The 16170-nt window shown below is 31.0% G+C and overlaps 2 protein-coding genes and 1 pseudogene across 2 annotated transcripts; all 3 read left to right on the top strand.

Annotated features, from left to right (window-relative positions):
• Nucleotides 1-8070: 8070 nt before the first annotated feature.
• On the top strand, nt 8071-10233 carry LOC100813051 (probable pectinesterase/pectinesterase inhibitor 20). Its single transcript, XM_006604662.4, has 2 exons — nt 8071-9135; nt 9360-10233. Exons 1-2 carry the CDS (start codon nt 8139-8141, stop codon nt 10049-10051), a joined length of 1689 nt encoding a protein of 562 aa, XP_006604725.1. The 5' UTR covers nt 8071-8138; the 3' UTR covers nt 10052-10233.
• A 2468-nt stretch (nt 10234-12701) lies between these two features.
• Nucleotides 12702-13863, top strand: LOC106794147 (probable pectinesterase/pectinesterase inhibitor 20). Its single transcript, XM_014771722.3, has one exon. It carries the CDS (start codon nt 12775-12777, stop codon nt 13765-13767), a length of 993 nt encoding a protein of 330 aa, XP_014627208.3. The 5' UTR covers nt 12702-12774; the 3' UTR covers nt 13768-13863.
• On the top strand, nt 13858-14553 carry LOC121174192 (probable pectinesterase/pectinesterase inhibitor 7; annotated as a pseudogene).
• Nucleotides 14554-16170: the final 1617 nt, after the last annotated feature.

The following is a 16170-nucleotide window of genomic DNA, read 5'->3' as shown; positions in this document are numbered from 1 at the left end:
ATTGACATGAAGGTTTTATATTAAAAAAAATCTAATAGTTTTATTAAAATAATCTCATTTATTAGAAAAAAAATACTACAATGTATCTAGACTTCAAATTATTTACTTTGATCATTATAATAATTCATGTTTCTACTCCAGCAGAACAATTATTGCATTATCACTCCTCCTATGTCCTCAAGCATGATGTGATATTTGTAAAGACACCTTAACTCATAGGTGAAAAACAAGAATTAAGAAGTAGGTTAAAATTAAAGTTGTGTTACTTGTTCTTGGTGAAACTATATATACAGAATTTTTTACATCAATAGACTTAATTACCTTATATAAATTATATTGATAATAACAAAGATCCTCTTGATAGAGATGGAGATCTCATTTTTTTAATCTCTCAAGCATAGAGATAAGTTTTTCCATTTTCTTGATTTAAGATAGTTGGGTTTCTATTTGACTACCTAGATAAATTACTTGATTGGTCATCCTGGTAGGTGGTGTGTCAAGTCCAAGTAGTACAATTCAAGTTGATAGAGAATTAAAGTGAAGTTCCAATAAATCATTAAATTCCATGGTTTTTAAATATTTTTTAAAATTATTGAAAAAATATATTAATTCAAAAGTAATTGCAGAATTATGCATATTTTCTTAGTTATAACTAAAATGTGTAATCAAAATAGTCTAACTCAATTAGTTAAACATGATACATGAGTTTATAAACTTTTTTATAGAGTATTTGATTCCTATTAAAAAGAAATTAAAATATACAGTTTGATTGGGATATTTAAAATTTGAAATAGTCAACTTGCACACAACCTCCCCCACCCAAAAAAACTATTACACTAAGATTTATTGGATTTACTGTCACAATTCTTAAATATAATTTTTATCAGCTCAATCTTCTTCTTATCGTAAAATTAAAAATTCTTACTCTTACTCTTTCATATCGTTATCTAGCTTCTTCATTTTCAAATTTATACCGTAATAATATTATTGTGAGTTTTTTTTTTTCTTTTTAAGTTCGCTAGTGAAGAGCAGAAGAGGTATTGTTGGTAGATTGTTTGATAACTTTACCTTTATAATTAGGATATATATGAAATAATATTTTAATTTAATAAAAATACAGGTAGTGAGTTTATATATAATAATAATAATAATAATTACGCGTGGATGTAAATTCTGACGGATATTTTTTAAACGTAGACATACTATTTCTGGGTGGATATTTCTACTTCATCTGTTTTATTTTATGGCATTTAAAAAAAAATTCCAATTAGTTATCATTTTATAAAATTAATGATACGACAATTTTTTTAATTACTCTTAATCAATACCCCATCCGAAAAGCTTAAGGCATAAAGAAAAATTATTAGTAAAACATTTTTTAACACACTCTTAACACATTTTTTATTATTGATTAAAATTTATTAAAAATCATAAATTTGTGTGGCTTCATTTCTCATTTAATAACTCCTTCTCTCGATTTTATATTTTTTAATAAATTTTAACTAATAAAAATATATATTAAAAAATATGTTAAAAAATATATTACTGATATTTTTCACTATCTTAATTACTGTATTGAAAAAATGGACTTAAAGTCGAATCTACTATTGGCAAATCTGTTCCCACTCCATTCCCATGTCTCTGCCATGTTCCAGAAGGATCAACTACGTATTTTGTTTTTGGTCACAAAACATCGACACAAAGGGCCCAAAGGACTAGCAAATGCACATGAAATTCAATGTTTTCTTACGGACTTGTAGGTGTGTGGGCCCAGGAAAACCGACGCGTCATTTGCGTATTGCAGGCTACGCTGATAAACTTTAATTACATAAAGGCATCTTTTTTTCTTTTTTATCACAAAACAAAAGAATATTGGATTTAAATTTTATGGAATTTTCAGTTTTGGCATCCGGAGCATCTAAGACATTGATTGCATGTCCATGCCCTTGCCATGCTTATAAAATTAAGATGACTAATTTCGACGCAATCTTCTAACAAATTAAGATTTGTTTTATGAAGAACAGAAAAAAGATGAAATATAATACAAAAGAAAATAAGAAAATAATAGGATTCTTACATATTTCCTGACTTTGGGATTCATGTTAATTACTGAGGTAGTTTTTTAAATGTTTTACAAAGAATAAATTTGAAAAATTCACATAGATGTGAAGTATATTTTACACATACAACTTTGAACGTCAAAATTATATTTTAAAACATGACTTATATTTTATATTATTTTTTAATTTAATGCTATTGAAGTTGTGTTTTCATTATTCTTGGTTGATAAAAAATATGAAAATTTGTATGTTTTACTACTTTATATGGTTGACAAAAATATGAAAATGTGTTGTGATATAAACTTAAGGGGATATTTATTTTGTTTTCATTTTTATTTATATTTTTAATTACAATATTGTCAAATTAATTTTTATTTTGTTTTCTGTGTTTAAAAATTTGTACATAAAATATAAGAAAAAATATTTTATTTTCTATACAAATATTTGAAAATGGAAAACAATTTAAATTAAGGTGAGTTTTTTGTGATTAAAAGGTGAAAATAAAAAATAAGAAAAACAAATAAAAGTTAGAAGTGTTAGAATGTTTTGAATAGGTATACCACCGGCGTAGAAAATTTTAATGCTTGCTACAGGCTGGATTCTAACTTCATTCAGCTAAGCAATCCCTTAGTTAAGTTAGAAGTGTTTTCGACATATACTATTAATTACTAGCCCATAAGTCCATGCCCATTGCCAAGTAGGCTATAAAACCACCAGTGCTATTGATAGTTCTGTTACTTGCTTACTAACATGTCATCATCATCGTGACTTTGTATTGTATTGGTGGTCCAAATCTAATTAAGCTGCGAATAAGATTCCATGTATTAGAAATTTCCCCTATATCTATTCTACCTATTTGAACATATCATTTTCGTAACATTTTCCATTTCAAATCCCCGTTTACATTTTTTGTCCAGACTAAAGAGTCAAGCACAGCATGAAGAACAAACGCGTCACTGACCCAGGTGTAAATTAATTAATCAATAAAAGAAAGAAGAAGATGAAAAAAACCGAGTCCATCTTGGCTGTTAGCCATTATTTAAACCCAGTGCCAGCATTCATATATGTTAACTAATGAATTAATATACGTGCACATTGAGCATGCAAATTGAGTTGAATTGACAGAGTAGATTATTGTATCATGCGCTGTAACCTCTTTTTACTTAATTCTTTTTAAGGTAAACTCTACGTACACTTTGATTCTCTTGAACGCGTTGGGTATATGTACAATATTTGCAAAGAAGCTTCGCTTCCAACTTGTGAAGAGGTATTTAATCTCTAACTAGTTGTTCAGCACTTGAGTGGGATGCATAGCTAGCGCTCGATCTTCCTCATACTTTCATACACACAGCCAAGTTTAATTTAGCTTATTTTTTAAGCCATTAACACGAAAAGAAAGGGTCAAAGTAGAATTTGTGTCTTAAACTATGTAAAAGTTGTAACAAGTTGAGCACATAGTTTCTTTTAGAAAGAAAAAAAAAAGGAAGATAATTTCCGCATAAATTACACCTTGTTTGGTTTTCCCAACAGCTCGCTTAATTTGATCTTTGTGATGACTATTCAACATCTTTAGCTATAATAATACATTTTCAAGAACATGAGACGATAAATCCCTCCCTAAATGTGACGAATAAATGGAAAAGAGACGAGAAAAAGAAGTACCTGTCCTAACTGAGGTTACGCAATCCACGAAACTAGAGTTCATTCGCGTCTGGTCTACCCTTTGAATTGCATTATCGAAATCCACTCAGATATCAAATATTAATTGCCGCTCATTCCTTTCTCTTTTTTTCCACCAATACTTATACTGCTGCTAATTCACAATATGATTTTTGACATATTCCGTGTGGGGTGAGCTATTGTCTTTCTACACTTCAAACTAATTAGAATTTAAAGTATCTTTAATTAACAAATATATCTTAAATTAGTCTTTAGCTGTTAATTGAAGAGATTCTTGATGCACAGAAAAAGAACAAAAGGACTAATTAGGATTTAAAGTATCTTTATCTAGGGTTTTCCATGGTTTAAAGCAGCCACAACTAGCAAGGATTTGATCCAACTAGTGAACGCAAGCAATTGTACGTTGGTTGGAGTATGTACAATAGGTAACTGCATTTTGTAATTTTCTTTCAAACGTCTCAAGTGATTCGTGATTGGTTGGAGATTTTTTGTTATAATTATCATAGAACAAATATTTATTTTGTATGTGTTAATTTATCGTGATGAGTTTGTTAGACTTGATAGGATATTTCATCATATATATACATATAAATGTAAAACCTAAATTAATATATCTGAACTTATTACAAAGGCGCAAGCACTAAACCATGAATTGTTATATAAGTGATTAAGGAGGTACGAATAATATTACAAATAAATTAAGGATTAATTATGCATTAAGGTTGGAGTTATGGCATGGAAGATACAAAATTCATGTTTTAGGGTTGAATTACAATTTGGGAGATAATTGACAAGTTAAAAATGAAAAACATAGAGTATTAAAGCACGTTAGATAAAAAAATTAAATAATTTCATGCATAATAACAACACCATTTGGACTAACATGAAATAACACTCGACATCTACACGTGTGTATATGATAAAATATTTTGTCAAGTCTAACAAATTCTTCAAGACAAATTAATATAGAAACTTGATTACAAATTTAAAATTAATATAGGAACTCAATTAAAAAAAATATAGAATCCGAATTAAAAATTTATAATAGTATGAGGACTTATGTACTAATTTAACCTAAATTATATTACAATTTTTCATATCTTTTATAAATCTTTAGAATTAATCTTTCTAAATTTGAACATGTATATTTTTATAGTTGTAACTCATGAAACTATATAATTTTTTGAGCAATTAAAATTGTAATTAAAGGACAACTTCTCTATTCATAGATATTCACTACTACACCTTTGGTAACATTTTTTTTGTCTAACACTTATTAAAAATATTGTTAAATATGCATAAATGTTAATAATATATTTTTGCAATATTTTATCAAATGTTATATGTAATCCATATCGTTAACTTATTCATATTTGATGACATTTTTTAAATGTTGCTAAAAGCTTTTAACAACATTTATTAAGTGTTAGAAAAAGAAATTATTACTAAAGGTCATATGTATAGTAATGATTATGCACATTACACATAATGAAACATTGAATTATTTATGGTAAAATATTTTTGGGTGCTAGTAAAATTTGAAAAGTATTAATTTTATTATTATAAAATTTTTCGTATTAATTTGATCTATAAAAAAAATAAAATATTTTTTTTTTGATTCACATTGAAAAGTTTATTAGATTGACTTGATTAACATACTTAATTATTTTTTCTCTCTTTCATTCTAAACATACTCAAAAGGCAAAAAAAACCACTGGTCTTTCACCTCTCCCCCTAACCTCATCAAAAAGTGCGAGAATATCGTTCAAAAAAGTGAAAAAATATGTAATTTTGTAAAAATTTTAGCTACTAGAATTTTTTTAATTTATTTTAGAAGATTTTAACCGCCATTAATTATTTAATTCATCCGTAATCAAATTATACTTGTAAGTTTGTTGATCATGTCAAATTACAATCTAACAAAATTATCTCTAAAGACCAACAAAAATACACTTTATTTTTACATAGATCAAATTAATAAAAAAAATTATGAAAATAAAATTAATATTTTTTAAATTTTACGAGGAATCCCAAATATATTTTACCAAATTATTTATCATTTGCTTCAAAGAGTTTAAGCTACTCATCACCACTTGTGCTGTTGCTTGTGTTAAGCATCAACTACGTGAACCTCTAAATTTATATATACCCACATCCATTAAATTCAATTATTATTAGCACATCGTTGCGGCCATTTAGTATATCCACATTGCGATTTTTGTCATACTTTGTCCACGAGACAATACAATGATCTCATATCTTGGTCAAATAAACGATGGTTACGTGACTTATTTTTGGTGTTTACGTGTATTATGATTGTTGGGAAGTTGACAAACTAAAATAATATTCGGTGCTATCAGATAGGCAAGTGAACAAATATTTTTTTTTTTAGTAATATATCATTTTTATTTTAAAACTGTCACTGTCACTTAATTTGATTTTTATTATAAAAAATCAAATTAGGTACTGATGAAATAATGTAAAACAATAATTAGTTTAGCCATTAAAGTCGACATCACATCAGCCAATTAGGTACTGATGAAATAATATTTGATGCTATCGGAAAATCACCGATTGAACAATTTTTTGTTTTGAGTAAAAGACGATTTTGATTCTTACAAGTGTCACTGTCAAATAATTTTTTTAATATTATTAAATAGAGAAAAAAATGCATTAACAATGCTAAGAATTTTACACAAACATTCAATTAAAACTGAACATCTATAATAAATTTATTAATTTTTAAAATAATTATCTTAAATAATTTAAACGGATAATTTATAATTAAATAATTATATAAAATCATTTTACATCATCAATATATAAACATTAAATTCTAAAAATTATTAATTGATTTTATCTTTAAAGGTGACATCATCAATAAATTGATTAATTTGGTCTTTTATATTATATATACAAGATAACTCTTTAACTTATTGTAATTATAAGTCTATTTAGTCTCTTTTATTAACAAAAATTATGGATTAAATTGTACGATGCATACCAAATTAGAGTCTAAATGGGCTAAATTTCATTTTTCATTATGCATGTTAAGGATTGAGCTGTTCAATATGATTTTTCATTTTTCATTTTTGGTCGCTAAGCAATAAAAATCCAACGACTGAAAAAATTTCGATTACTAGAAATAAAACGTGTTGTTAATCAATGACCAAAACAAATTCAGTCTCTATTTTTTACTATGTTAGCGACCTAAATATAATCAGTCCCTATGTCAAATAAATTCCATCTAAACATCAGTTGCTAGAATTTCCGGAAACAATTTTCAAAATGTATACCTATTGTAATCGAATTAGCCACGAAGGATATTGCCACCGAACGGTCAATTCACACAATTGGTCGTTGTTTTGTGCAAACAGAATCTAGGTATTGGTGGTTAAATCGGTCCCTATTGTCAGTCGCGGTTTCTAACTAATAGTTCTGGGTCACTAATTCACATTTTTTCTTCTACCAGCTTCAAATACCAAATTAAAAATCAATACTAAATTAGTATTTTACATAACTTTTTTTTGCAATTTATAATAATAAAATGTCTTAATATCTTTTTAGTCCTCATAATTTTTTTTATCTTTGTAAAACAAAATTTTAGTTCTTCCAAATTATATTTGTTTTATTTTTTGTTTTCATAGTACTTTAGATAGTATTTTTACTATTTAAAATACTTTAAGGATTAAAAATAAAATAAAAAATCATAAGAATGAAAAATAAAAAACTCCATATTACAAGCACAAAACAAATATTTAAATCTAATAAAATTATTCCTAAAAATATTTATCGCATGTATGCTTGATTATAGAAATTAACATCACCAAGGAATGATTATAACTTTATCTTATCAAATAGTTTATGAATATTTTCTTTTTTTTTTCTTTTTATAATATATACCAATAAAATCACCATTCTTGCCGTTTGATGGTATCCTGCAAACCTGCTGCTCTATATTGTAAGAATATTTAACTCGAGTATATTTTTCTATGCATCACGAAAGTTTATGAATATTTTATTTTTTTTTCTTTTTAAAATATATACCAATAAAACCACCATTTAGAACATTTGCATACATGGACGATAATAGGTAACTCAATGAATATTCTACTCATCTACTTGGCAAATACTGTATTTCACAATGGCGAGTTGGTAGTGAGTTGACTTCGCTCATGGTAGCCACATCAACATCAAGTTGGAAAATGCAAATTCCTTATGGTTGACATTTTTAATACGTGTGATGCCTTCATTCTAAGTTCAGATTACGATGCATCAAATGGATCTACGTCTTATGCCTATATTAGAGACACCGAGAAACATAAACCTCATGCATTCCCATACATCCATATACAATAGCTAGGAAGTTTCATAAACGTTCCTTCTTTCGAAAAACCAATGGCTTTCAAGAACTTGTCCGCTCTTACTCTCTGTGTTTCCCTTGTACTACCCTTCTTGACACCGATTTCCATAGCGGCTAATAACCGTGCAGTGGTTCCACCAGAAACCATTTGCAACTCCACCGTAAATCCTTCCTTCTGCAAAACTGTGCTTGTTAATCAAAATGGCAGCATCGTTGACTATGGTCGAATTTCTGTGCGAAAGTCCTTGTCCCAGTCCCGAAAATTCTTGAACTCGGTAAATTCATTTCTTCAAGGCAAATCCACTTTGTCTCTACCCACAATTCGAGCCCTTGAAGACTGTCAATTCCTTGCTGAACTAAACTTCGAATACTTATCAAACGCACTTGATGCTGTTGATAAAGTTAGCAATGTTCTTCCCACCAATCAAGCCGAAGATCAACAAACCCTTCTTAGTGCTGTTTTGACAAACGAAGAAACTTGTTTAGAAGGCTTGCAGCAGACCACAACTTCTGATCAAAGAGTGAAGAGTGATCTTATCTCATCACTCTCTAATGACAAAAAGCTCCACAGTGTTTCTCTTGGCTTGTTCACCAAGGGTTGGGTGCCTGAGAAGAAAATCTCAACATCATGGAAAACCAATGGGAGACATTTGGGTTTCCGCAATGGTCGTTTACCATTGAAGATGTCAAACCGTGTACGTGCCATTTATGATTCTGCTAGAGGTCACGGGAGAAAACTACTTCAAGATAACAGCCAAAGTGTGTTGGTTAGGGACATTGTGGTTGTTAGCCAGGATGGAAGCGGAAACTTCACCACTATCAATGATGCCATAGCAGCTGCGCCAAATAACACAGTTGCTAGTGATGGCTACTTTTTAATTTTTGTCACTCAAGGTGTGTATCAAGAATATATATCCATAGCTAAAAACAAAAAGAACTTGATGATGGTTGGAGATGGGATCAATCAAACGATTATCACCGGTGATCACAATGTTGTCGATAATTTCACAACATTCAACTCAGCAACATTTGGTGAGCAAAATATATCTTACCACGTTTAATTCAACTTATTTTCAAGATATAATAGTTTGTTTTTAAAATATATTTAATTTTTATAGATTTTCTTAATGAAAAAAAAATGATTATTTAGAACCAAACATGCTAAGATAGCATAAAAATCAACTTATACAACCCTCTTTTGATTTATAAATTTGGAGAGCATCTTCTTACATGTATAATTTTATGTGCACTTGTAGCTGTGGTCGCACAAGGGTTTGTAGCAGTTAACATAACATTCCGAAACACTGCTGGGCCAAGTAAGCACCAAGCAGTTGCAGTGAGAAACGGAGCTGATATGTCCACCTTCTACAGCTGCAGCTTTGAAGGGTATCAAGACACCTTGTACACGCATTCCCTTAGACAATTTTACCGTGAATGTGACATCTACGGCACCGTTGACTTCATATTTGGAAATGCTGCTGTTGTTCTCCAAACATGTAACCTATATCCCCGCCTTCCCATGAGTGGACAATTCAATGCCATCACAGCACAAGGCAGAACAGACCCAAATCAAAACACAGGCACTTCCATACATAATGCCACTATAAAACCTGCTGCTGATTTGGCTCCTTCAGTTGGCATTGTGAAAACGTACCTTGGGAGACCATGGAAAGAGTACTCAAGAACGGTTTATATGCAGTCTTTCATGGACAGTTTCATAAATCCTTCTGGTTGGCGTGAATGGAGTGGAGATTTTGCCCTAAGCACCTTGTACTATGCAGAATATAATAATACGGGACCTGGTTCAAACACCACAAACAGAGTGACGTGGCCTGGTTATCATGTTATCAATGCTACTGATGCGGCTAATTTTACCGTGTCTAACTTCTTGGACGGAGATAATTGGCTGCCTCAAACTGGAGTTCCATACATTAGTGGATTGATATAGTCAAAAGTTACAAGCTAGCTGGTTACGTATAATATGAGCAAAGTTGCTTAACAATTCTTTTAATGCTGGTGCACGTGGTTCTCTATTGTAATTTATTATAAATGATTAAATGCACTGCCACTCTATATTGTAAGATTGTAATTGACTCTTTATGAATAATATTTACACGAATTAAATCTATCTTTTTAGTTTTCAAAGATAGCTAGACGCAGCATTAGTGACTTTCGGTAACTTACAAAATACTATCACCAGTTTGAATTTGTCCGATCCGAGCATTGGGCGTGTGTCGCCCCAGGTTAGCATGATGGGTTGCTTTAAATTCGTCATATCAGTAGGCATTCCAATTGTTAGTTTAATAAAATAAATAGTTTTTCTTATCAACTTTTTTTCTGTTTTTCAAGATAATTTATAAAAAATAAAAACACTTATGACCTGGATTAATGTTTCCGAAACATGCATGCAGTATATCACCAATCGCAAGTTATCTTACTAAAAGGATATATAGAGTTCTAAGCTTGAAGAATGAAGATTTTTTTTTTTTTTTTGAAGAGAAGAATGAAGACTAATAGAATAGCATATTCACTAAATTTTCTAAAAGATAAACATGCATTTTTTTAAAAATTTGAAAGTTTCTATACATAGTGTTTCAATAATATGAGGATTTTGGTACTATTAATTTTTTAACCAATCAAATTACATATTTTTTTAAAAATTAGTCCTTAATTATTTTTGAAACTTTTTAAAAATTATAAATTTTATAAATTAAAAATATAATTAAAGATAATTTTTGAAGTCTAAACTTTAAAATCTTTAGTTACTTTCAACACTTTTTTATAAAAATCTTTTGGGATTTAGGTTTATATTTTTTTTTATTGTTTCTTAAACATAAATTTTATAAAAAGTGCTGAAAGGAATTAAAAAAATACGTTTTAAATTTCTAAAATTATCTTTAATCATATTTTAAAATTTAAAAAAAAAAAATAATTAATAAAAAGATAACATGTAATTTAATTGATTAAAAAATTAATAATATCAAAACCCTAAATTATTGGGTCACTAGAAACTCTCAAATTTTTTTTCTCGATTAAACGGTGTTTAGGGTCAAGCTCCCTCTGACTCATCCGCCGACACTACAAATTGCCGATCTCCGATAATCAAACACGTCGGCTCCCGGTGATACCGGCACGAGGACACACCTCACCAAGCCGCAAATCCTCGACGGTGAGAGCTCGATGCGGTGCTGTGAGAGAAATTAATTCCTGATCTGATCGAGGACTGATGAAGATAGGATGAAGGAGGTTGTGGAGGAATGATCTCGGCATGGAGGACGCACCATTGCTTGTCGCCGTAGCGAGGAAGTGAAATCTGGAATCCCGGCAGGCTCCGATTTGAGGTAAGGATTGACGAGAAGAAGAAGTGCAGACGATGTAGTCTTCTCGTCAGTCTGCACTTCTTCTTCTCGTCAATCCTAACCTCCCTTAATTACATTTACATCTTTTTAATTACAAAATTACATTATCACTTACACGACTCTTATTTTTATATTATTATTACTCAAAAAAATTATATTATTATTTTTAAGTGTACGTACTAGCCTAGCCTACTAGATGTGTAGTCTGTACGTAAATTTAATACAAAATATTTTGTTAAAACAATGAGCCTCAACATTATGTAAGAATATAGCGTAAAAAGCAAGAGAAGTGTAATATTTCAATGAGAAGGGTGTAGGTGTATTTAGGAGTAATTCATTTCTCTTTAATCCTTTGATTCTTTTTAATCAAAATTCTAACTAAATTATTAAAGTGCGAATTTTCTTCATCAATAAAAACTAAAAATATAATTAAAAATTAAAAAAAATAAAGATCATATCTGTAAGATTAATTAATTTGTTTATACCAATCCTCCAACTATAATGTGCAGCGGCATTGGTTGGTAGACGCGTGTTACGATATAAACCAAGAAGAAGCTAGAAAAAGATATTTGAGCTATTATTGTATTCCACTTTAATTATATTTTATCGTTATAACATATTTAGCTATGCAGCAGGAGGGAAAATATCTGACCACATACATTCCTAAGAATCTTCAATCATTATTCTGTTTCCAATGTTGTAACACTCACCAAAAGTTTGACTTTCAGTTTCAATCATATATAACTTTTTTTTTAAAAGGAAATCGTATATAACTACAAGACAATACAATGCTATCAGATCTTGGTCAAATAATAATCCATTCGTTTGGCTATTCCATTATTTTGTTTTCCCGTGTCTTGTGATTGCTGGGAACCTACCCCACCGTTGACAAGTTTAAAATCATATCAAATTAATGCGTTATCATATAAGTCACGTACCAAAAAAATCCTGCTACCAATTTAAACAAATAAACATAATTCCAGTGAATATATTTGCATACATGCACGATATATACGTTAAACTTAATGAATGTTCATCCTAAATTCTAAATCAAATATTTCATTATATGTATAGCGGTTCAATTGGAAGCTGTTGACTACGTTAATGGTAGCCACGACATCAACATCATGTAGGCAACGAAAATTCCTTCAAGTCCACATTAACTCTAATCATTTAATGAGACAAAATCGTCACCCAGCCCTATATAAGAAGCCCGATTATCTATGCATCGATCACACCATCATCCATCCAATCTTCAAGCTACATTAATAACTCTTAATTGTTCATTCTTTCATCCAAAATACCAATTTCTATGGCTTTCAATAGCTTGTACTTTCGTATACTCTGTGTTTCCCTTGTGCTATCCTTCTTGACATCCATTTCCATAGCTGATAATAACCATGAAGCCGTTCCACCAGAAACCATATGCTACTCAACCTTAGACCCTTCTTACTGCAAATCTGTGCTTGCTAATCAAAATGGCAGCATATATGACTATTGCCGCATTTCTGTTCGAAAGTCATTGTCTCAGTCTCGTAAGTTCTTGAACAACATGTATTCATATCTTCAACATCCTTCTTCTTATTCTCAACCCACAATTCGTGCTCTTGAGGATTGTCAATTCCTTGCTGAATTAAACTTTGAATACTTATCAACAACACGTGGCACTGTTGATAAAGCCAGCGATGTTCTTCCCACCTCTCAAGCCAGCGATGTTCACACATTGCTTAGTGCTGTTTTGACAAATCAACAAACTTGTTTAGATGGCCTTCAAACTTCAGCTTCAGATTCAAGAGTGAAGAATGATCTTTCTTCCCAACTCTCGGAAAATGCAAAGCTTGACAGTGTCTCGCTTTATTTGTTCACCAAGGCCTGGGATTCTGAGAACAAAACTTCAACATCATGGCAGCACCAGAATGAACGTTTACCCTTGAAGATGCCAAACAAAGTACGTGCCATTTATGATTCCGCGAGAGGCCAGGGGAAAAAACTACTTCAAACAATGGATGATAATGAAAGCGTACTTGTGAGTGATATTGTGGTGGTTAGTAAGGATGGAAGCGGGAACTTTATCACTATCAATGATGCCATAGCTGCTGCACCAAATAACACAGCTGCCACCGATGGCTACTTCATTATTTTTATCGCCGAGGGTGTATATCAAGAGTACGTATCTATAGCCAAAAGCAAGAAGTTCTTGATGCTAATTGGAGATGGAATCAATCGGACAATCATCACTGGCGATCACAACGTTGTTGATGGCTTTACAACATTTAACTCAGCCACATTCGGCAAGCATTTATAACATCTTTAATTAATAAATATTGCTAGTTCATGAATGCACTTAAATTTGAATATTCTTCTTAGTCCTTGAACATAGCATGTTTCTTGGTAATTTGCAGCTGTGGTAGCACAAGGATTTGTGGCAATGAACATAACATTCCGCAACACAGCTGGGCCAAGCAAGCACCAAGCAGTTGCAGTAAGAAATGGAGCGGATATGTCCACCTTCTACAGCTGTAGCTTTGAAGGGTATCAAGACACACTATACACGCATTCTCTGAGGCAGTTTTATCGCGAATGTGACATATATGGCACAGTTGACTTCATATTTGGAAATGCAGCTGTTGTTTTACAAAACTGCAACATGTATCCCCGCCTCCCCATGAGTGGACAATTCAATGCCATCACTGCACAAGGTCGAACTGATCCAAATCAAAACACTGGCATTTCCATACAAAATGCGACCATAAAAGCAGCACAGGATCTGGCTCCCGTGGTTGGTACTGTGGAAACATTCCTTGGGAGGCCATAGAAGGAGTACTCAAGGACTGTTTATATGCAGTCTTTCATGGATAGTTTGATAGCTCCGGCTGGTTGGCATGAATGGAATGGGAATTTTTCACTGAGCACCTTGTACTACGCAGAGTATGATAACACAGGTCCTGGTTCAAACACTGCCAACCGAGTCAACTGGCCTGGCTATCATGTTATTGATGCTACTGATGCAGCTAATTTTACTGTCTCTAACTTCTTGGTTGGGAATGATTGGGTGCCTCAGACTAGCGTTCCATATCAGACATCATTGTAATAATAAGTCACTTTACTTGGATTGGAATGCCTGTCATAGAGTATGTTTAATGTGTTGTTCCATATCATCTAGCTACAATAAGTGATAAATGTGGAGGATCTGATAAAAGAAGGAGTGAATTTGTCAAATCTTTTAACACGAATAAATTGTTAATCGCACAATTTTTTTATCAGTTGTTAGTTTTTGTTACTGAAAAATATTGAAATTCACACCCTCTCCCTTCCTTCTCTCTTTAACACAAGTCAGTCAATCTTATGATTTCATTTGTGATTACTCAACGATTGCTATACATTTAGTAGATGATGGAGCAACTCAACTTTTCAGAGCTGTGGCTTCCGCCATTTTAAATTTTGATTACTTTGGTCGTTAAACACTTGGAGCATGTCATGCGGGTGTAGAACTTTGGGAGTCAATCATCTCATTGATGCCAAAAAGGGAAACGGAAACCATATGGGCTGACTTAGATTAGTGTTCCAAAGAATGGAATAACTTTGATCAGGTCATGAAAGAAGGGATATGAGGAGCACTTTGCAAGTGACAATATCCTTACCAGAGCAGTGACAACCTAAATGAACCTATGAATTCTAGAACATTAATCTATTTTTGGTGAGGCTAGCTCACGTTACCTACTTCACCCTTGATTCTGACATACCATAGCTAACATACTTTTCTTTGTTCTTAGAATGATTCTTAGACACCTCTAAGTATAATCTTCTACCATTAAAAGAGGCCGGCTTTGAATTTCACAGTGCAAAGTCCATTTTTTTCTTAAGCACCCCAGGATATATACTGTATGTTTTATAAGGCGTTTTCAACCTGCAATGCGCTATATACCGTTATTGACTTAAGTAAATGTTTCTGATTTCCATCTTTTGATAATTATTCTGTTTTTTTTTTTTCTCTTTCTCGTTGAATTTTTCTGATTGCATCACTCTTTAGTCATCCTTCTGGATGAATTCTTGGTTTATTTCCCTCCTCGTACGATCTACAACTAAATAATAACTAAATTAAGTACTTTAAAAATATTAGTTTTCGTTTTAGAAAGATGTAAAAAATTAACTCAATTCATTTTTTGTCGATCAGGTTTTCATTTTGAAAATACATTTTGAAATTGTAATCAAAATTGCACAACGATCCTAAACAGAACTTAAGATTTTTAATTCAAGATTTTTAAAAAACTCAAAACTTTTCTTTTATCAAATAACTCCTTAAAGATAAGTCCTCATTTTGTGTGTGGTGTAAATTGAAGGAATAATACTTATCATACATATATTTTTTATTCTATCTCACTTTCACCCCATTTTTTTCTATCTTTCTCTTATTTTTTCATCATATCACCTATTATTTTTGTCAATTTCTCTATATTTTTTTATAGGACTATATTTTTTTTTTCTTCTCTTTATTATCCAAACCACTAGGAGTGTTCGGAGAAATTCAGGATTTAATCCAATCAAATTTGATTTGTTTTGTTCGGTTCAATTGTCATAATTATTTTTAAATCCAACCCATTTATGAACGATTTGATTCGGTTCAGACTAATGGATTATCCATTTAAATTTAATTTTTTTATAACTATTATTTTATACCATGATTTATTCAGATATCCAATACAATTAA

The sequence above is a fragment of the Glycine max genome, chromosome 19 (genome assembly GCF_000004515.6).
Source record: "Glycine max cultivar Williams 82 chromosome 19, Glycine_max_v4.0, whole genome shotgun sequence".
NCBI lineage: Eukaryota > Viridiplantae > Streptophyta > Magnoliopsida > Fabales > Fabaceae > Glycine > Glycine max.
Note: the sequence above shows the minus strand (reverse complement) of the source record. Positions and strands in the feature narration are given on the sequence as shown.